The following is a 24,380-nucleotide window of genomic DNA, read 5'->3' as shown; positions in this document are numbered from 1 at the left end:
ATTATATTATATTATATTATATTATATTATATTATATTATATTATATTATATTATATTATATTATATTATATTATATTATATTATATTAAATTGTATTAGATTATATTAGATTATATTATATCATATTATTATATTATATTATATTATATTATATTATATTATATATTGTATTGTATAATATAATATAATATAATATAATATTATATTATATTATATTATATTATATTATATTATATTATATTATATTAAATTATATTATATTATATTATATTATTATATTATATTATAATTTAATATTATATTATAATACTATAATATTTTTTTTATAATATTATACTAACACTTTAATTGTAATATTAAAATGACATTAAAGGCAATGTTTGTTAGTTTGTTTTTTTAAGTCAACTTCACCTGCACTGTCAAACCTAGGTGGTGCAGTTCCTGGAAATAGCATTTGTTTTTCCTAATTAGCATGTGTAGCATACGCTGAAGAGTAGTTAAAAAAATCACAAGTGCATTGTTAGCATAATCATGAATATGAGCATCTGTTTTTGTACGAGTGTGAGAAGCTGTTAGGGGTCAGATTTCCCACTGTGACACAGACTGCTCTATTTCATACCGGCATTGCTGTGTTTGTAAACTATAATGAGCTTGATGTTGGTATTAGGGTGTATTCGAACAAGTGCACATACTTGATGCCTAGTTATTTTTTTGACTGAAATTTTGGACAGTAAACTAAACTGAACTATGTATTGAATCAGTGATGTGATCAAAAATGACAGTTCAAAGTGAGTGGATTACTTACATAAGTTAAAGAGCACCAACATAATGTGATGCTTTTGTTTACAAAACAGTTATGGGCTTCGTTCAAGATTCAGTCCATCAGTAGAGGCTGGGAGAAAGTTTGTGTCTTGGGTACTTGGAGTAAACAAAGATATACCTGGAGGAAGCTACCTTATAATCATATAAAAATGTTGAATTTTTAGCTACACTCAGATTTTAGGAGTCAATACAGTTTCTACGTTATTTATTCATACTTTAATTTAGTAAAAATGCATTAAATTGATGAAAATGACAGTAAAGGCAATTATAATGTTTCAAAATATTTATTTCAAGTGCACTTATTACACAAAGTATCCTAATAATAATCATGGTTTTCTCAAAATAGTATATGTTTTAAAATAAAATAAAATAAAATAATGAAAGTAGCCAAATATCAACTTTGATATAAACGGCCCTGTGAGTAAATAAAATAAAATAAAAATAAAATAATAAGCATTGGTCTAATGACCTACCTCGTAAAAATTAGATGTTCTGAAACACCAACATGGTGCAGCCAAATATCAACTAAGATATGGCTATGGGAGTAAGTACGTAAAATAAAATAAAATAAAATAAAATAACGAGCGTTGGGCTAACGGCCCACCTCATAAAAATCAGATGTTACAAAACACCAACATGGTGAGGCCAAATATCAACTTCTATATAAACGGCCCTGTGAATAAATAAAATAAAATAAAATAAAATAATAAGCATTGGTTTAACGACCCACCTCGTAAAAATTTGATGGTATGAAACGCCAACATGGTGCGGCCAAATATCAATCTCAATGTAAATGGCCCAGTGAGTAAGTAAGGAATTAAGTAAAAATAAAATAAAAAAATACATTTAAAAATAAAAAATAAATGAAATAAAATAAAATTATACAATTATATAAAATAATGAGCATTGGGCTATTGATCCCCCTAGTAAAAATTAGATGTTACGAAACATCAACATAGTGCAGCCAACTATCAACTTCAATATGGTCCTGGGAGTAAGTACATAAAATAAAATAAAATAAAATAAAATAAAATAAAATAAAATAAAATAAAATAAAATAAAATAAAATAAAATAAAATAAAGTAAAATAAAATAAAATAAAATAAAATAAAATAAAAAAAATATATCTTGAGTTTGAAATCATTTAAATAAAATGTAACATAAAGTGTAATAATATTTGACAACAGCACTGTTTTTACTGTATTTCTGATCAAATAAATGCAGCCATGGTGAGCATAAGGGATTTATTTCATAAATACTGCCAATATTACAGACTCTTTTATAGGCAAACTTTTGAAAAAAAAAAAACGATAAAATGCATAAATAAAAAGCATATTTTCCATTCAGAACCTATAATGAAGCTGAATTGTCGTGTTATGTTTTTTTTTTTGTTATTGAACAGCATGACTCTGCTAGCACTGACCAGTATAAACCAGCTTGGAACAGCATGGTAATGTATGCTGGTCTTTGCAGCAGGAAATGTGTAGACGAGTGAAGAGAGAGAACACTTACAACTCTCAATCTCCAGAGTGCAATTCTGCTCATCTAATGGATACCTTCTCAGATCCATCATGCAAGCAGCAGTCGTAGTGATTCTGGAAGCACAGAAACAAACACACACACGCATGTACGTCACAGAAAAATCAAAGCCCCAGTTCTGTACATTCAGGTGCTCACAGCTCATCTATCGCTCTTTAAATAACACTGCAAACTTGTGTGTAAACAAGATCAGGAAGATGGAGCGTATTTAAATATGGCTCTTTCTGCCCTTCAAAAGGCTTTTGAACCAAATATAGCACAAAGCATGCATATGCATGAGTGGACATGAACAAGTGCGCATCTGAATATATGAAAATGCGCTTTTTTGTTGCATTAAAGTGGCTACTGACTAGCGCTATACTGCATGCTGTCATGCATCTCATCTCACTCCATTCATCATGTCACTGCTGCGAGTGTGAGCTTAGGCTAAGATGTGATGACAAATGTCCTTTGCGAGTCAATATCAATGAACGTTCAAAGTGAGCTTTGGTTTCTCATCCAGGTAAGGATATTGTCCAGGTATCGATTTCTTTTACTGGTAACAAATAATGAGATCATGTCCAGTCCTTATAATTTCATCTGGACAAATGCAGGGCTGTGGTTGGAGTTTCCTAAAGTCATCGATGGCAGGGGTTTCCAAACAAAGAGGTTTTTACAGTTACAAACTTCTTTATAACTGACTCTGTGTGATCTGTAGCCTTGGAAAAACCTTGAAGAACAGCCTTTATTCAGCCCCCGTTTACACTAATATGTTTTAGTTTTAAAGCACATAGGTTTTGCTACAGTTGCGGCTTCCGTCCATCTAATCCTGGAGTTTTGGAGCCCTGAAACTGAGCATTTTGGAAACACTGAAGAGGGCGTTTTGGCTTTAAAACACTGCTGCTCTGTGTCGTGTGGATGGGGAAAAATGGATGCATGGCTGCAGACATTTGCCTATCTAATTGTGGCTTTTTCTCAATATCAAGTACACATAGTTCAGTCTTGCATACTGTCCTTGTAAGTTCAGACTTCGCAAGTTTGATATGGAAAACAAACTCCTGAGGACACATCGGGTAAATCTATAAAGGGAACAGTGTACTTTATAACTATATATATATATATATATATATATATATATATATATATATATATATATATATATATATATATATATATATGACACTTATATATATATACGTTTGTACTTAAGAAAAGGAGACAAGACTGAACTTTGTAGGCTACTTACTTTTGAGGAAAAGCCCCAATCAGGTAAATGTCTACAATGTCTTAAAATGAAAAGGGCCTCTTCAGCGTTTCTAAAAGCTCAATTTTCGGCGTTTGAAAACTCCAGGGTAGTGTGGACAGAAGGCATAACCGTAGAAAAACTTATACGTTTTAAAATGAAAAAGTATTCGTGTAAACAGGGCCATGAAACCCCCAAACAAGGTCATAAAACCCCTTGTCTCATTGGGGTGTTTTCACACCTCTGGTTTGAAAAAAAGTCAGGAAAGTGGGTGTTCAGCCTTGTTTTTGTTGAAAAGTGCAAACAGAACCCTTTTTAAAATTCCTTTCATTTATGACCTGAAAAAGAAATAATGGTGCACTGCACTGGAACAATGCCAGGATGAGTAATAGAATTTTTACCCTTATACTGTAGGTCAGGGGTTCCCAAATGTTTTATCCCGCGACCCCCAAAATAACTTGTGATCCCCACTATCCTCGAAGGTATAAACATACAAACACTGCACAGAATGTGCAGACACACCAAAAGAAACTACAGTTGAAATCAGAATTATTAGCCCCCCTAAATTAGCCCCCGTTTATTTTTTCCCTCAATTTCTGTTTGACTGAGAGAAGAGATTTTCAACACATTTCCAAACATAATAGTTTCAATAACTCATCTCTAATAACTGATTTATTTTTTTGCCATGATGGCAGTAAATAATATTTTACTACATGTTTTTCAAGACGCTTCTATACAGCTGAAAGTGACATTTAAAGGCTTAACTAGGTTAATTAGGTTAACTAGGCAGGTTAGGGTAATTAGACAAGTTATTGTATAATGACAGTTTGTTCTGTTGACTATCAAAAAAAGTATTAGCTTAAAGGAGCTAATAATTTTGACCTTAAAATTGTTCGAAAAAACAAAACAAAAACGGCTTTTCTTCTAGCCGAAATAAAATAAATAAGACTTTCTCCCGAAGGAAAAAATATTATCAGACATACTGTAAAAATTTCCTTGCTCTGTTAAACATCATTTAGGGAATAGTTAATAAAAAAGAAATCAAAGGGGGGCTAATAATTCTGACTTAAACTGTAGATTTTGATTTGGAGGTCATCCTTCATGTTCAGCTGTGGCCTTTCTTAATGTACGTGAGTGTGTAAAGGTGTCAAAGTTTAACATTGTGCCATAAAATCAATCTACTGCTTCTGACAATATTGCTACGTCATTAATATAATGTAAACAACCCAGGGGTCATAATCCAATGAGAAAAAAAATCAATAAATAAAGGCTGATGGCTTTTCACTTCCATGTTGTTGTTTTTATTGTAACTTTTAAATACTATTATATCTTCTGTCGGCTATGGATAAAATCATTCTAATAGTTTAATAATATACATGAGACTTTTGGATATCACCAAGCGACCCCCACTCATTGACTTGTGTCCCTCACTTAGGCAACACTGCTGTAGGTGAACCATTTCTTTAAATAGATTTTTGTATCCCTTCAATAACAACAAACTAAAGCAGCAATTCAATGTTTCGGTCCCCCCTTGATTTAGTTGTAAGGAACACCACAAATTATTTTGGCATGGGCACATAACAATACTTTGCAATGGGTTGTTGCTACTGTGTATTTCTGAGGTCCTTTCTTCCTGAAGCTGGCAAATAAAAGGAAACCGAGCATCTTCATTCCATCTTCAGAGCCATTTTAATGAGAGCCCACCATAAATATGCAAGCGCCCAGCTCTGGCAAACAAATAAAAGCCCTCCGTCCACACTATCTCCACGTCAAACTACAATGTAACCGGGGGAACTCCCTAGATGAACTGTAAAATAATGTTCAGTGGATTGCTGATGCTTCATTCGAGCTTGAGGAGATAAATCATAAAATGACGGAAATGGTTCAATAAACTTTTTTTATGCAAGAACCATACATTAGCATATGGCTGCATTAGTCCACGGGATCTCATTTGGAACAAAACGGAAGGCTAAATTAGGCCATGGTAACTGGCTGAAAGTGCACTCCAGCTGGTACAGAGGATGAAGGCAAACCCTGCTCTTCCGCACGCTTCAGGATCACACTCTGATAACACTAAAGGGTTTTAACAAGATAAAGGCACACATTAGCACTTATGCAATTTAGTAGACGAGTGCGCTGACCAAAATAGGGCATGATCTGTGTCCACTAAAGCTACATACTGTCAGACTTGAAATACAAACAAACTATATTCCAGATGCTGTAGCTTTTAATAGCAAAATAATTTATAATCGCTGTTCTTTCATTCATTTTCTTGTCGGCTTAGTCCCTTTATTAATCACCACAGCGGAATGAACCGCCAACTTATCCAGCAAGTTTTTACGCAGCTGATGCCCTTCCAGCCGCAACCCATCTCTGGGAAACATTCACACACACTCATACACTACAGACAATTTAGCCCACCCAATTCACCTGTACCACATGTCTTTGGACTGTGGGGAAAACCGGAGCACCCGGAGGAAACCCACGCGAAGGCAGGGAGAACATGCAAACTCCACATAGAAACACCAACTGAGCCGAGGTTCGAATCAGTGACCCAGCGACCTTCTTGCTGTGAGGCGACACCACTACCTACTGCGCCACTGCCTTGCCTTATAATCGCTATATTGAATATAAATACAGTGTAATTCAACTGTATTAATAAAAATTTATTTTATTTATTTACATTTCTAATCCTACCCAAGCAGCAACATACCACTCTCCATCGTAAAGCCAATACGGAAGTAACTGAAACTGCAATTCATCGACTCGCTTTTCGACTCCAAATGTTCACTGACTACAATACTAAATTGGCCAATTTTACAGCCTGGTACAAAAGTTGGTTTTGGTGTATATATTAAATATTACCGTTTACGACAACTGTGAGGAGGGTGAATTTTTTTTTTATAACTCATCTGTTTAGTTATTATTAAGTTATATTAAGTCTGCATAATTAAGGGCGTGGCCACTTGAGTGACTGAGCTAGGTATTTGAAGTATTTGAAAGTAATTCGCGTTTTCCTCTTGTAGAAAAATGTCATAAAACAATGCTCAGTGGCTCAATGTATTACAATAGTGTTTTTAAAAGACTAAACACTTTATTGATATTGTATTCAACCCACATGTTCTCAGAACATCAACGAGTAATGAAGTATTAAGCGTTTCTCAAAAGAAAAGCCTGTCTAAACAAAATGCTAACAGGCTTCTGTAGCTCTACTGACACTCCACCTCTTTTCCCTTATTTGGTCACCCCCGGTTGGTGTGCTGACATACAAACAAAATGGTGACGATTGGCCACGCCTACTTGGAGCTTCATTTGCGCTCTTCAGAAACCTAAGGGTGATGTTACAGATACTATGTCCATATCTTTTACAGTCTATGATCCTACTACTTTCTTATTAACTGTTAAAATACAGCTAATTAGTAGTTTATTGAGCTAAATGTCTTAGTTAATGGTTTATTATTAGCATAAACTGTGACTTAAAAAAAAGTCTTACCAAACTTTTTATTATTTTTGTAAAGAATCACTAAGCATCTGTGCACATCAGGTCCTACTGTAATCCACCATTTTTGTCTACATATAAACATAAAATAAACATCCATGCTGTTTTCACAAAATTCTATTTTTTTGCAGTTAGGACGAGGAGGTATCTCAAAAGCATTAAACAAAATATTTTTTTTAATTAAAACCGTGTTTTGTTTGTGTGAGCGGAGTCTTTTAAAATTGCTGGTGTTTGTACTGACAATGTGAAAATGAAAAAAAAAAACAGATGCAGCATCTGATTTGCATAATAATAAATACAATCTACCAAGAGCAGCGCAAATTAGATTGTAAACAAGCAGAGTCGATGACTATAAGGTGTGATCCAACAATGTAAGTGCAAGACTGGCTAAGAAATGCATTTTATTTGGTAAATAATGACACAAACACAAGTTAATTGACTCCCAAAAATCATACAGTAGTGAATAATGTTGGGTGATTCATTAAATCTTCTCATTTAAATGTTGAAAGTTAAAAAAAGTTTAACGAGGCCAGTCAAAATAATGGTGTCCATGCTTTTTTACTGGTGACTTTTTTACTGTGTTTCTTAAGTAAATGCTGAGAGTAGTTGTCAGTAAATCTGGTTTGTGTTTTCCCCCACTCTGTTAATAGCCCTGGTTATGTGATCAGTTCAATCTTACCTTAATCCATAAAGAACTGTCCCATCTGGATGCAGGCGGATCATGCGGTTCTTCACTGTGACGCCGTGTACAAAAGACTTTTTGTCATTTAGGAAATATGTGTCAGGAACCCAGAGCTGGTCAGCTACTCTGTTATCTAAAGTGAGATTAAGAGGAATCCCAGTATATGCCAGCCGCTTGTCCCTCCAGTACTGTTGGAAATACATGGTCAACGTGTAGTCCTGAGGGAAAATCAAAAAGAACCAATTTCATTAATTTCATTAGACAGTGTGATTAGAAAAAATGCCATCCACACAATATTACAATGAAAAAAAATCTGTACATTGCTCGGTAATTAAAAAAAATCTGACATTGTAATATTAAATTTTTCTACAATTTATATTGCGATACTAAGTATAATTTTACCAAATGAAATGAATAGGTCTATTTGCAAAGAATTCATAATTTTAGATACATTGGGGGAATTTCATAGAGAGCATCTGCATAAAATATAATAATCCAATCACAAGCATCAATAAATACAGCACAACAATGATGAACAATATTCAGATAAGCAAATTTATTAATCAAATGTGAAATGAAACTGTATAGTTTTCATTGAATATATACTCAAACACAATTAATCTTTAATAAAGTTAGAGATGTAATTTCTTATGCTTGAATACTTTTAAAAAAGATGAGACTTTTAAAAACTGCTCACAGTCGCAGGCCCTAAAAACATACATAAATAAAGTTTTAGTACCTTTATATGATTAGGAAAAAATGCCACAGCATTTAGCCACAAAATTCAAAATAAAAAGTATACTGTACATAGGGCTGCACGATATTGGAAAACGTTGCAATTGAACGTTGCAATGAAAAATCATAAGTGTTTTTAAATGTGGCTACTGGACAATTATAATACTGGTCTGACTACTGTGGATACAAATATTGTGATGTTGATATTGAAACTATATATTGTGCAGCCCTATATATATATATATAAATATATATATATATATATATATATATATATATATATATATATATATATATATATATATATATATATATATATATATATATATACTGAATTATTCTACAAACCTTAACGCAACAGTTTATTAATACTCTTCTAAAAGTCAATGAATGAATGAATAAACCAACCTACCAACCAACCGACCCACCAACTGACCCACCAACCAATCAATCAATCAATCAATCAATCAATCAATCAATCAATCAATCAATCAATCAATCAATCAATCAATCAATCAATCAATCAATCAATCAATCAGTCAACCAACCAACCATCCAACCAACTAATAGATGAATCTATAAATGAATCAATGAATCAATCATTGAACGACTGAATAAATAAAGGAATGAATGAATGAATGAATGAATGAATGAATCAATCAATCAATCAATCAATCAACTAACCAACCAACCAACCAACCAACCAACCAACCACCAATGAATAAAACATGAATGAATGAATGAATAAATGAATGAATGAATCAACCAACTAACAAACCAATTAATCAATCAATCAATCAATCAATCAATCAATCAATCAATCAATCAATCAATCAATCAATCAATCAATCAATCATTCATTCATTTATTTTCTTGTCGGCTTAGTCCCTTTATTAATCCGGGGTCGCTACAGCGGAATGAACCGCCAACTTATCCAGCAAGTTTTTACGAAGCAGATGCCCTTCCAGCCACACACACATTCACACACACACTCATACACTACGGACAATTTAGCCTACCCAATTCACCTGTACTGCATGTCTTTGGACTGTGGAGGAAACCGGAGCACCCGGAGGAAACCCACGCGAAGGCAGGGAGAACATGCAAACTCCACACTGAAACACCAACTGAGCCGAGGTCCGAACCTGCGACCTTCTTGCTGTGACGCGACAGCACTACCTACTGCGCCACTGCCTCGTCAATCAATCAATCAATCAATCAATCAATCAATCAATCAATCAATCAATCAATCAATCAATCAATCAATCAATCAATTAATCAACCAACCAACCAACCAATGGATGAATCTATAAATGAATCAATAAATGAATGAATCAATCAATGAACGACTGAATAAATAAAGGAATAAATGAATGAATGAATGAATGAATGAATGAATGAATGAATGAATGAATGAATGAATGAATCAATCAATCAATCAATTAACCAACCAAATAATCAACTAACCAAGCAACCAACCAATGAATAAAACATGAATGAATGAATGAATGAATGAATTAATTAATGAATGAATGAATGAATCAACCAACTAACAAACCAATGAATGAATGAATGAATGAATGAATGAATCAATCAATCAATCAATCGATCAATCAACTTAGCACCACAAGAAAAAATATATATTGTAAAATAACCATCACATGTGCTAACAGCCTTATTAAAGAGCCTTTTATTAAAGCATTCAGCTGCTCACTTTGGTTCAACCAATCAAGCAATGTCCCCTTATCATAGTGTCCCTGGAGGACACAAACATGCGGTAGGCATAAGAGACCCAACAGCCACTGTTTTTCCTGAAGGGTCAAAAGTGTCAAGGTCAGAAATAGAAACCCAAAGGCTGTGGCCTTCAGGGAATAGATTTTCTGTTGTCTGAGTGATATTTAAAGAAGCGTCAAGATTCAATTGGAAACAAGCTGCCTTCAGCCTCCATTCCTAAAGTCTGTCTGCCATGAAGACGCTGCGTGGCCATCACCGCCAGCGAAGCAGTCTGAACTGACTATAGATTTCCATTAGCACTGCTATAGTCTCAGTAGTCCACTCGACATCAGCTCGTACAGCCGTACTATATGACCTCAGCAATTCACAGTATAGGAATTCAATCAAACTACAGCATTGCCATGATAGCTCTTATATTTGGGCCGCCTCTGAGACCCAATGAATTTTAAAAAGGCTGAAATCACCAAATTTATGGACCTCATTTGTCCCCTGGGCCGAAGCCGATCCTGGTTGAAATCCAGGAGGAAGTGTGTGTTATTTTGTGTCTGCTGAACTGCTGTAATAGGTGCTCATGGGTAAAATGAAGACCTAACATGCTGTCCTCAACAATGTGCACAACCTGTTGATGTAATAAGAAGTAATTCACTTAGAAACATATGTTAGAGCTGCTTTAGGCCCTGAGGGCTGACTTCAGATCAGCCTGTGCAAGAGAGCGTGTAAGCGGAGTTCATTAGCTAACGAGATGAGAGGGGATGACATGACAGGGACACCGTCTTTATGATTACTAATGTCTGGCATTCCCTCTTACATTATTTCCAGCCCTATCCTTTCCTCTGCTTCTTATCCTCCTTCTTTCTTCCATTCAGCTTTTTCTGTAAGGCTTTTGTTTTAATTAATCCCTTAAACGACACTGATGGATACAAATCTTTTTCACAACACATTATACCCTACACCAAAGACTATAGGATAAACAAGGCACTTGTCACTTGTATAGCTTTGAATGGGGAACAGTGTAACGGTCAATATGGTGAATCAAGCCCTGCATACTAGTACAGGAGCCAATCATCGATCGCTATAGACTGAATGTTTCTCTGAGGGAGAAGCTCAGACCCGACATGTGCTTTTACGATAGTTTGGTGGTCAACAAAAGCACTGGAATCTCAAAGCAAAGCACATACTTCCTTTACAGATGTATATATCTACATAAAGCTTCAAATCTCAACTTTTAAATGAATTAACCACATTTGAAAAGCTTTTTTGTTTTGTTATTAACGTGAGGTACAGTCCATCCTGTCAAACGCACATCGCAAGACAGCAACTACTCAAACACCCACAAACTTTTAACAAAGAGTCGCTCTCATTTCTATAGGAGATTCGCCATCAAGACCAAGTTGTGAATTACTTCAGAAGACAAGCACGATTTGACGAAGCATTATTCAGAGGATGATAATGTGTGGAACAGCCATTAAAAAGATTGGTGTTGTGGTCTTGTTCCTTTCTAGTAGGCATGTGCAATAGCCTGGACAACCTGATTTTCTTCGATTTCAACGTTTAGAAATAAAACTTATGAGACAGATGTTGTTTAATTTTATTGGTGATTCCAAATATGTAATGTAATCGTAAGCTTGGCAAACCGTTTTTAAGAATTTGATGTTTCCCCATTCTGAAAAAAACGCCCTAGCTTACTGCCCGAAAGGTGTTTTAAAGATGGTCGCCAAGTAAAATGACTTGCCTTAAAGGGACTTTGCCTGCTCTACCAAATTAACACAGGAGACTTGAATTTCAAAGTGAGCGGACCATGGTAAAATAGAGTGGACCTAGTCTGAAAGTACACATGAGACAACAGTTAGAGATGCACCGGAAATGGATGCTATTTATTCCAAATGCATGAGCTGTCTGCTTTAAATGGCTGATCTTTGTTTTAGACTTGCACACAAACTGTACTGCAATAAATATAGTTGTAGTATACTTCAATTTCTAAAAATATAACATTAATGCATAACTTGTGGAACTGAAGTCTGGAAGAAAGATGCTAAAATTAAAATATTAATGTACAGTGCTCAGCATATATAAGTGCCCCCTGTCACAAATCAATCTTTTAAATTCATATTTTTAATAGAAAGCTGTACAATTTTATATTTGTGCATATATTAGTATATTAGTCAGTACTTAAGCCAAATGTGGAGCTTATCGAATAAATAAACATATAATAACGGTCCAAAAACTAGTACAAATTTTGTAGTTGTAATTTTTTTTTGCAATATTTAGCTTGAATTCAATTTTATTATCTTTCCATTTCTAAACTAGTTTGATGACTAAACTATTATTTAAATAAACAAATAGGTTTAATAAATTTGTTTTGTTTAAACGCACCAAAATACATTGCAGATATTGACCAAGAAATGGATATAAATATTCATTTTCGAAATGGGCTGTACTCAGTTACGCTGAGCACTGTATTTTTATGATCATAATATCATAATAATGATTATAATATAATGAGACTTTTAATGACAAAAATGTGAGAAAAATATTAAATTGTAAATATCTAGAACTGTTCTATTATCTATTCTATTAACAAATTTTTCTGTTATCCAAATAGCCTGTAGTGTGGCTTATAGCTAGAATATCTATACTTTTTATTCTCCAAAGTAGAAACAGCTAACAAATGTACCAAGTAAATCGCATACATGTCTGCAGATGGTGCTGGGGATCTTCATCTCTCAAATACCTGTGTGTGGGGCTATTTGTGTCTGCAAATGTTTTCTGGATGAGATCAATCATGTGCAACTATTTTGCATATAATATCATCAACATCACTGCATGGAGACATTTCCATTACAAACAACACTGCAATAATGTTATGAATGAATATACATAATCATGCGCTGCATCATCCTAGTCCATTAGTCAAGCAGTAGCTACAGCAGTCATCAACTCAATATTTACTGTACTCCTAGATGCCTGGTTTTATGAGACAGATTATCCCTCCCTCAAAAAATCCTAATAATAAATGGTTGACCTTTTCTGTGAAGACTGTGCAAAATGACTTGTTTGAATGCTTGTCTGGTTCTCAGACTTATTTTTTTCCCCCAACAAACTTCTGGCTTTCCTCTGAAGAATGGATGGATAACATCCATTATGTGGTTTACCTATAACTGCTTGCTAAGTCTGACAGTGCATCTGTTTCTGGGTCCAAACACTCTATTGGCAAACAACAACAAATAATAGTAATAATACTTATGATAATAATAATAATAATTATTATTATTCAATACATTTATATATCACATTTCTGGATACGCAAATGCTATACACATTTTTGGGGGGAATCTCTTTATCCACCACCAGTGTACAGCATCCACCAGGGTGACGCAACAGCAGCCATTTTGCGGCAGAGCACAGAGAGTCAGGACCTCGGTTTAACGTCTCACCCGAAAGACGGCGCTCACTGAGTATAGAATTCCCTTCACTATACTGGGGCGTTAGGACCCACATAGACTGCAGATTGAACGTGCTTTGTTGGCCTCACTAACACCATTTCCGGCAGCAACCTAGCTTTCCCATGTCGTCTCCTATCCAGACACTGACCAGGCGCAGCCCTGCTTCAGTGGGTGACCTTGTGAGAGTTGTAGAGAGCTAGCTGTTGGCTTAAAAGTGTTAATATATGCTCACAGTGTGGTGTAACTGAAAATCATAATCATAATGTTTTACATCTATGTTTAATATCAGACAGACAGACAGTGATTCATCTTTTACAAATGTTTAAAATATTGGTGTCACACACACACACACACATATATATATATATATATATATATATATATATATATATATATATATATATATATATATATATATATATATATATCAAGTGCGCCGCAAGCCTGCGTTTGAGTGAAGGTCTCGGCCGTTAGATCGCCCCCTGGGGGCTGGCTGCAGTACAAGTGATAAAGCCCGCCTCCTCCGTGTTAATGAAGGAGACTTGAGCCCAAATAAAAAAATTTTATTACACTTGCAATAAAATGTCCCGAAAGATAGTTCTGGTCGATTAAGGCACTGGTTTTTGTGTTGAAATAGGTGCAGATCTTAATTTTTGTAAACAGTTTGTTTTTAGCAGTAATTTAATGCTGGGCGTGTCATCGTGATTGACAGCTGTGATTGACAGTTTCTCAAAGCAGCGCGTCAGAGCTTCGGCAGGAGACTGAAGTGTTATTATTCGATTTCTGTGTTATTTTACCATGATAAAATGAGTTCAGCAGTAAACTATAGTTTCTGACATACATGATCCTGGTGGAACACTGTTTATTCGCTAAGGTCAGGGCTTTTTTCGGGCTTTATTAGTTTGCTGATACACGCCTAACCACCCAGATAGCAAAACACACTCTGGCCAGTTCCGGCTAGATTCTCGCCTGCCGGAGACTTACCCCTCAGAGCTCAGACTGACTACCTCTGCTGGACCTACTCCGGATGCCTGGACTCACTGCCCGATTCCAGCCCGAGTCAATCGAGCCAGATGCGGCGGCCGAGCGAGCCGGCGCTGCCGCATGCGAGCCGGAATCAGCCCGCGACGCCGCGAGTAGGTTATGCGCTGCGGCCCGGAGCTGGCGCGATTGAATATATAAAAACCCTCATATTTGTTAACGTTATTACATCCATTTGTGTTGATATGACAGCAAACGCATGCTGAGAAGTTCGGGGGGCGTGGTTGATTTTACATAAAGCGTTTGGTTGGAAGCTCGACTCCGCTCATTTTCGCGGCTCCTCCTCTTGCTTCATCAGACAGTCCTTCTGCGCATGTCAAGGCTCCAATTTCAGCAGTCTTTTGCGACAGTTTGTGCCCGTCAAGCAGGCGTTTTGCCCTCAAGGCGTTCAATGGGAAAAGGGGCTGTCGCGTCGTCCATATTTTTTACAGTCATTGATTTATATATATATATATATATATATATATATATATATATATATATATATGATCATATTACCCCAGTCCTTTCACCATTACATTGGCTCCCTATTAAATATCGTATATATTTAAAATTTTTATTGACTACCTACAAAGCCCTAGATCTTTCTCATATCTGGCACTTAAACTCTAGAACAGCCTTCCTAGCACTGTTCGGGAAGCAGACACACTCTGTCAGTTTAAAACTAGATTAAAGACACACCTCTTTGCATTAGCATACACATAAAAAAACTGATGCTTTTGAAATCCAAATCCTCTAAAGGACTGTTAGTTTGCATTATTTAGCTAAACCGGAGCCAGGAACACTTCCCAAAAAATATTATAATTTGAATGGCAGCTTTGCTTATGTTAGTCTGTTTTTATTATTCTATAATCCTCAAGGTTTTTTTCCTTCACTTCCGTCAATTGGAGAAGTTTGCTCCTCGCCACTGTTGCCACTGGCTTGCTTAATTTGAGACTTGTGGAGCTGACTCCTGATAGACTTGCTATTCATTGTTTTGACTTTCAGCAGTGAAAATTAAATCACACTGAACTGAACAAACCTGAACTTCAACTTTGAAAACTGGACTGGCATAGTTTCAAATGACTATGACTTCTATGTTAAGCCACTTTGACACAGTTTACATTGTAAAAGCGCTATAGAAATAAAGGTGAATTGAACTTGAAAAAAGTGTCTGAGATTCAGAGACTATATTAAACATGATTTGAAAAAGATTCACTTTAAGGTGTGAAAGGACTGAATGGTGTTCATGTGATTGAGTTGTCTCAACTAACAGGAGTAGAAGCTTGGAGCTGGAAACAATTTTCCATATGTCACAACTTACTAATTGTTATGTTGTTCAGGGCTAAGTCACATCACATGGGTCTAAGCAATGTATCAGTGTTCAATAATGTACAAAAGTGTGACTTTTAGTCATGTATCTCTCCATCTGCGACTTCTGTCTTCAGTTTCTTCAGATGTGTGAGTACATTAGCATGCTCTACAGCGAGGTGTCTTGAGGATCTTGTTATGATATATTTAATGTGTCTTTACTGTGTGATCCAGTAATGTTACATAACCTGTTCAAGACTAGTGCCGTCGCCTCACAGCAAGAAGGTTCCTGGTTTGATTCCTTGCTGGGTCAGTTGGCATTTCTGTGTGGAGTTTGCATGTTCTATCCGTGTTTGCGTGGGTTTCCTTGGGAGTCCAAAAACATGCGGTATAGGTGAATTGAATAAACTAAAAAGTGTGTGTGAATGGATATTTCCCAGTACTGGGTTGCAGCTGGAATGGCATCTGCTGTGTAAAACATATGCTGGATAAGTTGCCGGTTCATTCCGCTGTGGTAAACCTCTGATGATCAAAGTGACTAAAAGCGGAAGGAAAATGAATGATTGACAGTCAAATATTTGAAATGATACACCCGTTTTCCTCAATATTTATACCTGTCATATAAAACTAAAGTCTTTAAAACACAATGCCTGTCTTTAAAGTTACAGTAGCTATAACAAAACATTTCTCCACAACAAAAGACCAAATCACCCACATGTTAAACAGTTTTAAACTGTATTATTCTGTTGTATTCACATGTGTTAATGGCAGAGTTGGGTGTAGAGTTGCTGCTTATGGGGCCGTTCACATATCGTCTCTTTTGCGCATATTGCATTTTCCAGGAACACACAGTTGAAAACCGTGAGTCACATGACAAGAATTGAGCAATCAGTTTCATACTTTGTATGGAATATTCACATTTCGGTAGACTAACTTCTTAAGACAAACACAGAACACACAAATACTGCAGTGCTTTTACATATGGATGTCAATGATTACAAGTATCCAGTTGTCTTCTAAATGTCTGCTTTTGTGTTAAAAAAAGACAAACAGGTTTAGAACAAGGGAATGATGAGATAATTTTAAATTTTAGGCAAATTATCTTCTTGAGTCTTTTGAATATGTTAGGCTTCTGTGATCAACCCATTGTAATGTTTTTCAGAGAATATTAAACTCCTGAAATAAGCTGCAGATTGTTTTGTATTTTTGTAGGTATATTTTTTATGTTTTAAAAGTAACTTCAAAGTAAAGTAACTAGTAATCTGACTATTTTTTTATATAAAACATTTAGTAATGTAGTCAGATTAAAATTTTCCAGTAGTAGTCAGTAATTTGTAATCTATTGCTTTTTAAAAGTAACTTACTCAATACTGGTTATTGGACATTTATGCGTATTTAATACTGACTGTTCACTTTAATAGCATTTAAACTTTATATACAGTATGTTAGGCAAGTAGTTTTCTTCTCTGTCACAAAGCTTTTAATCAAGGATTGTGAAATTGTGTGTGTATTAGAATGTTACATGGTTTAAAACAACAAAACAACTTATTACAAAAATATATTTTACACCTTTTTTACACCTACATGTTTTAAAGGGCAAGTGAAAACCTGGCCAGACCAGTAAAAATTAAGACCTATTGATAGTGGTATTAAGTACCAGCTATTTTTTTAAGATTTATTTTTGACATGTTTGCTTTTAATATAATAGGACTGTATAATACTGACAAGAAGCAAAGTTGGAAAGAGAGACAGGAATGGGATCTGAAAAAGTCCTTGACTCTGGATTCAAATTTAGGATACCCACAGTGCAGTTGTGCTCTGTGTTAGACCAACATTTTAGGTTTTCAGTGGCAATAAGTATTGGTATTTTTTAAGGTATCATATTATATAGGGATAAACCCATATAACATTATTAGCTGATCACCATGACAATACATTGATAATCGGTAGCATTCGTCGAATGATAAATCATGATCAGAGCATTTCTAGTTTCATATCAAAGAATTTTAAGTTTGTGACAATCCTAATCCGGACAAACTAGCAACTCTGGAAACTTAAAAAGTCAGTGTCACTTTCATGTTTTAGAATGAAATAAATAGATGCAGCCGAGTGAAGTGATACTATTGATATATAGGGAACTGTGCTGCATCGGTCACAGAAAACATAAGTGTATCAATTATTAATTACTAGGCAAAATCTTAAAGCAGTACATTCAAACGGCAAGAAGAAAACAGCTAAAAATAGAAACGTCTTAGGATGCAGCTTACTGCACCTCAGTAAATCATTGCTGTAGTTCTCTGCTGAGAGGAATTCCCTTATGATAAAGTGACACCTCGTTTTGACATATACACCATTTCTTCTGTCCCACAGATAAAAATCACAGATGAAATGCAGGAGAAACAAACAGAAAGACAATATTTCACATTTGAAACTGACAATCTATTAATGTAGGGGCTGATATCAAACACATTGGAGCTCACAACAGAACTCAGCCATGGATTTACCTCTGTGTCATGTACGGTAGATTACTAACACTTTACGAGATGTACTCGCTGCAAAAAAAACGCTTCTCTTACATAAAGTTTTCGCCTTGTTTCTAGTACAAATATCAAACAATTCTTAAATCAAAAAGCATATTCTAGACAAGCAAAAAATATTGTCGTGTTTCATGGGTTAAGCAAAATAATCTTGTTTTTCCATTTGATATAAGAATATTTTGCTTACCCAGTTGGCAGATTATTTAGCTTGTTTTAAGGAAAAACTCACTTAATTTTGGCATATTATTTCTTAAACAAGACAATATTGATTTGCTAGTTTAGAAAATGCTTCTCAATTTAATAAAAAAAGAGATTTTTATACTATTTTCTGGAATCCTCAATAATGAAATATATGAACGAAAAATAGATTTTTATTCAACTGAAAAAAAAAATCACAAAATGCAAAACTATTTACAGTAGATGATATTTTAAAACCAACTTGTAATGAATGTTATTTTTCTTCTATTTTAATGATGCTGTAAGAGCAAGCAAACACTGCATATGCTAATATAAAAATGGAAAATAGTGTTTTATATCATTTTTAATAGCAAAATATTGCTAGGCGGGGTTGCTAGTTGACCATCAATAAATGACAAAACATTGCTGTCACTCTGATACAAGTTTTATTTCTGGAAAAATGACAAAGCACTGCAATGTTTGGGTGTTCTGTTTGTCTGAGATAATTAGCCTTACAGATAATTATTCCATACAAGCTGAAGCTGCTATAAACTCTACTCACTCGACAAACTCTGAGCTACTGGATGTGAGTATGGACTGATAGGAGAGAGCTGTTTTAATAGGATTTGTGACTAAATGTCCTACATGATAATAGTTTGATTACGGAGTTTACATGTCTTGTTTACATGCACTTCAAAAGTGTGACTAAAAATAAGAACATTTCACATCTTAATTTGATTTGACTATAATTTAAGCGTATCTAAAGTGCTATTCCATTGCATGGTTAATTTGTGTGGAGGCAGTTTTGGTAGCCTCTGCTTTTGAATGTGGCAAAACTTCTGTGAAAAAACTGTTATGTCACACCCACCCAAGCAAACAAGTGACACGCAACACTGAAGCCAGCCTAGGTTGCCAGGTATGTGCAAAGCACTTGGTTTGAAGCTCAAATCCAATCTTGCATTCAATCTTTAGTGCTAAATTCACCCTAATACTCTGTCATAAGATCACTAAACTCCCAAGACAACTTTTCACCTTGACATGAAATCTTGTCGCGATTTAGTTCACAAGATCTCGTAGCCCAACATCTCGTCACACCCCAAATTATCATTATTGTAAAAAAATATTGTCATCTTTTTAACAGGTCATGTCACAACATTAGAAATCTGATACTATTACTAATAATAGCAACAGATAGAATTATTATTATCTGATTTATAATGATGTGATAACATTATTTTTAATAATAATAATATTTTTTTTAATTATTATTTTACATTTGGAAGCACTCGTAGAAACCCTTTACACCATACATGATATATGAAAGCGTAAAAGCTTGTGAGGAAGAGGATCAATCATTGAAAAGCAGAGTCCTGTCAATGAACGGCCCCTCTGGGAGGTTGAGGTGATGGTGTCATCAGCTGGGTGAGGGGTGCGTGCACTCATACAAAGACAAGCTTTCAGCACGCCAGTCACACAGCATTTACGTCAACTTACCACCACCACCATCTATTGGGAATACCAGAATAACAGCAGCAGGAGAGATTCCTCGGTGCAGAGTGTGCATGTCATGTTCTAAACTTCACTGATGCGTGCTGTGGGTATTTAACTGGAGAGATATAACACATACAACACGTTTGTGTGTATAAATAAGCACTCCTCTGTCATAGCTGTTACATTTAAACACGAAACTGCTGCATGAAACAGTTGCATTTAAAAATTAAATGTGTATTTTTTGTATGAAGTTTTTTTTTTATATACACTCACCGGCCACTTTATTAGGTACACCTTACTTTTACCGGGTTGGACCCTCTTTTTCCTTCAGAACTGCTTTAATCCTTCTTGGCATAGATTCAACAAGGTACTGGAAATATTCCTCAGAGATTTTGGTCCATATTGGCTTGACAGTAGCCACAGCTGCTGCAGATTTGTCGGTAGCACATCCTTGATGCAAATCTCCCGTTCAACAAAATCTTAAAGGTGCTCTATTGAATTGAGAACTGGTGACTGTGGAGTGAACTCACGGAATAATTTCTCTTTTTTGTACCATTCTCTGTAAACCCTAGAGATGGTTGTGTGAGAAAATCCCAGTAGATCAGCAGTTTCTTAAATACTAGTCCATTTGGCACAAACACATTCAAAGTCACTTAAATCACTTTTCTTCCACATTCTGATGTTTGATTTGAACTGCAGCAAATCGTCTTGACCATGTCTCCATGTCTAAATACATTGAGTTGCGGCCATGTGATTGGCTGATTAGAAATTTGTGTTAACAAGCAGTTGGACAGGTGTACCTAATAAAGTGAGTGTATATATCCCAGCTTGATGTTTAGGTCTGCGAGCCGGTAACTCTTGTGGGTAAGAAATTAGTGACAACATTTACAGAACCGTTCAATTTATTTATTTATGCTTTGTTACTTATTTTGGACATGTGATAAACAGAATGTGTATGTAATACAGAATGAATGATTCTTATGAACTACTTCTTGTAACAGTAGTGAATCTAAAGTTAGCAGTGAAAGCATTGGATCTTGATTTATAAATGACAGTGATAAGTCTTTTTAATGTACAGTATGCACCTTAGTTGTGTGTACATGTGTACATTAGTGTAGTTATAATTATGTTTACAGTACATCAATACTCCAATTTTAATACAATTAAGATTCTACCATGTAAACAGAGATTTTAATCTTACATTAATCAGACTAGTCATAATCGTAGTAAAGACAAATCGAATGACGATATGTGGAGAAGTCCTATTTTAGTTGCATTAATGAAGTGCAGACATGACATGTAAACACTTTAACCAAACTATTACAAACTATTATCATTGTGTAGGATTTTATGTTGCATTTTGTGACAGGATAGGTCAAACACACACACACACACACTGCTGTTTGACACTGTATTTTCTGTACCTACCGAGTCAGTACAAGACAACCTGCATCTCTAAGGACACAAGTGTATGAACAGTGAACTCCTGGGGACTCCTCAAACTCTCCATTACTGAAAACAATTTTGTATGTGATATCAAATTCCTTTAAAACATCTCACCCACTAATCCTTAATTCTTACTGGCATCCAGTACCTCAGAATTTGTCACAGGAAATGAATGAAATGCTGCTGAATGAAAGTGAAACTGCTGAACTGCAATTGAAGTTGTCAAAAAATTACAAATAAAACACCTGAAATTACATTGAAACGCAGGAGGTAACACTGGATAGCATGGTGATATAATGACGTTAATCTGTCAATGTGGTACAATGTTAAAGAAAAGAACATTTAAAAAGCAACTCATATGAACACCTTAATCGCATTATTGTCTTTTTCAGTTTAAGGTGAATCATTTAATTACTAATGTACATTAACAAACGTAGCCATTGGTAATTTAACAATGTACAGTGAAGGAAAATTCACACCTCACCAATAAACACTAAACAATGTTGGCAACCACTGTACATTATTGCACAGACATTGCTCAACAAACTCTAACTGAACATGCTCAATGGGCAAAAATGAATGTCCAGCAACAGGCAACAACATGAATGACACACTGATTTGACAAAACCTAAAGAAGTGTTGCTTGCTAGTTGCTACTGATCTACATCTGACTTTCTTATAAGAATGACAAACAAAATTAGCATCCAATTACATTTCTGTATCAATCAAGTTACAGTTAGTGAATGGATGACTTGGTGTGAAGCTTAATCCAATGTTAGTAGTACAGCATGGAGAAGAACAAGTCAGACAGAAGCCATAGTTATAGCAAGATAAAGACATTAATGGGCATTAGATGGTATGATGAAAGAAAGTAGCACAACTTCCTGAAATGTAGAACACAAAAAAGGCATTTTGAAAAATGTTGGACAACTGTAACCATTGATATGCACAGAAAAAAAAAATACTGTAATACTGTTGGGTTCCACACAATTCTTTCCTGTTGTCCCAACACATTAAATTGCCATAATTGTTTTTTACAATTTTAAGTGGATTAAACATAAAATAATTAAGTTGTCCCCCGAAAATATCAAGAATTGTGTTGATTCAGCTCATTTTAAATAAGTAGTTTGAACAAGAGGCAAACATCTTTTTTTTGAGTGGAAGTCAATGGTTACAGGTTTCCAACATTCTTCCAAATGTCTTCTTTTGTGTTTAACAGAAGAAAAAAAACTACAAATGGTTTTGAACAACTGAAGGGTAAGTAGAATTAAAATGTTTATTTTTAATCTGTTTGTGCCATTCCTTTAAGCATTTCACTTTAAGGGCATATACTCACACTATGTACAGTTGCCTTGAACCGGGCCAAAGGATGCTTGTCCCCCCCCTCCTGTCTCCCCCGACGGCCCGCACTCACATTACATTTGAGCCTGGGCACGCTTATGTCATCGATGATGCGCTGTTCAGAAGAGAAGTGCTCTTGCTCAGCACAGTGGAGATTTCTTTAGTTATATCAGTTTAGTCGTTTGATAAGCAGTGACACGCAGTCAAATATTTCGCCGAACAGAACAGCCACTTTTGATGATCATAAAGAATCATAAAGTTCTCGTGCTGGAATTAGGAGGTTTGCTGAAGGTGCAGCTGTCGTGCAGTGAGGGGTTTGCATCTTTAATAAACTATGACAGTTTGCGTTCATTCAACAGTGAGAATTATTAATTAATTCATATTAAATAGTTCCATACAAGTCATGTCTCGCTTTTCAGTTTCGGACACGTTTTTCACTCGAACACAAGTGTACCGCGCCAAAGCCTGATTGAACCGCGCTCTGGAACACCCCTTCCAACCAGGCCAGGGCTGGCCAAGTGAACCGAGCCTGAGCCCGGTTCAGAGCATGCACACTTCTCAAGCGATCTAGGAAACGGGCCTGGGCACAGTTCGTTTAGCATAGTGTGAGTACACCCTAAAAGATCTCAATATATTGCCAGGAGCTGCCTGTATTAAAGAGCCCCTATTAAGTATTTAAAAAGTCATATTTTGGTTTTGAGGGTCTCTAACAACAGGCTGATATATAAGGTCAAAAAATGCTTTCATGGTCTAATAATATGCATTTATTCATTCATTCGTTCTATTTTCGGCTTACTCCCTTAATTAATCCAGGGTCGACACAGCGGGATGAACCGCCATTTTATCCAGCACATGTTTTACATAAAGCATGCCCTTCCAGCTGCAACCCATCTCTGGGAAACATCCATGCATACTCATTAACACTCATATACTACGGACAATTTAGCCTACCCAATTCACCTTTACCGTATGTCTTTGGACTGTGGGGGAAACCGAAGCACCAGGAGGAAACCCACGCGAACGTAGGGGAGAAACGCCAACTGATCAAGCCTAGGCTCGAACAAGCAACCTTCCTGCTGTGAGACGACAGCACTACTGCACCACCGCATCGCCAATATGCATTTATTTTTACCTAATTATCTCAACGACTCCAATATGATTCGTTCAGCGTTTCGTTTGTTCTAAAACCCGTCCATAGCACAATGCCAATCTGTGCTGATTGGTCCGATGACCCAGTCTATTGCGATTGGTTGACTGCATTCAGCGTGAGACAGAGAGAAATGCCCACCACGGTTTATCAACAGTTTTGAAGTAGTTAGAGTGCAGAGAATATGTTTGAGTCCAATGCAGGAGTGCATTAAAGTAATGCAGTTTAACACC

The 24,380-nt window shown here is 35.6% G+C and overlaps 1 protein-coding gene across 4 annotated transcripts in view; it reads right to left on the bottom strand.

Annotated features, from left to right (window-relative positions):
* Nucleotides 1–24,380, bottom strand: part of gabrb3 (gamma-aminobutyric acid type A receptor subunit beta3) — a 138,855-nt gene that overhangs the window by 41,699 nt on the left and 72,776 nt on the right. For all 4 annotated transcript variants that reach the window (XM_087257617.1, XM_087257619.1, XM_087257616.1 and 1 more), the window contains 2 exons: nucleotides 7,763–7,983; nucleotides 2,336–2,418 (listed from right to left, as the gene is read on the bottom strand). In XM_087257617.1, coding sequence (XP_087113743.1) covers nucleotides 2,336–2,418; nucleotides 7,763–7,983 — 304 coding nt within the window. The remainder of the gene's footprint in view (nucleotides 1–2,335; nucleotides 2,419–7,762; nucleotides 7,984–24,380) is intronic.

The sequence above is a fragment of the Danio rerio genome, chromosome 6, assembly GCF_052040795.2.
Source record: "Danio rerio strain M-AB ecotype USA chromosome 6, GRCz13ab, whole genome shotgun sequence".
Lineage (NCBI taxonomy): Eukaryota > Metazoa > Chordata > Actinopteri > Cypriniformes > Danionidae > Danio > Danio rerio.
This window is presented reverse-complemented; position numbering and strand designations above follow the sequence as displayed.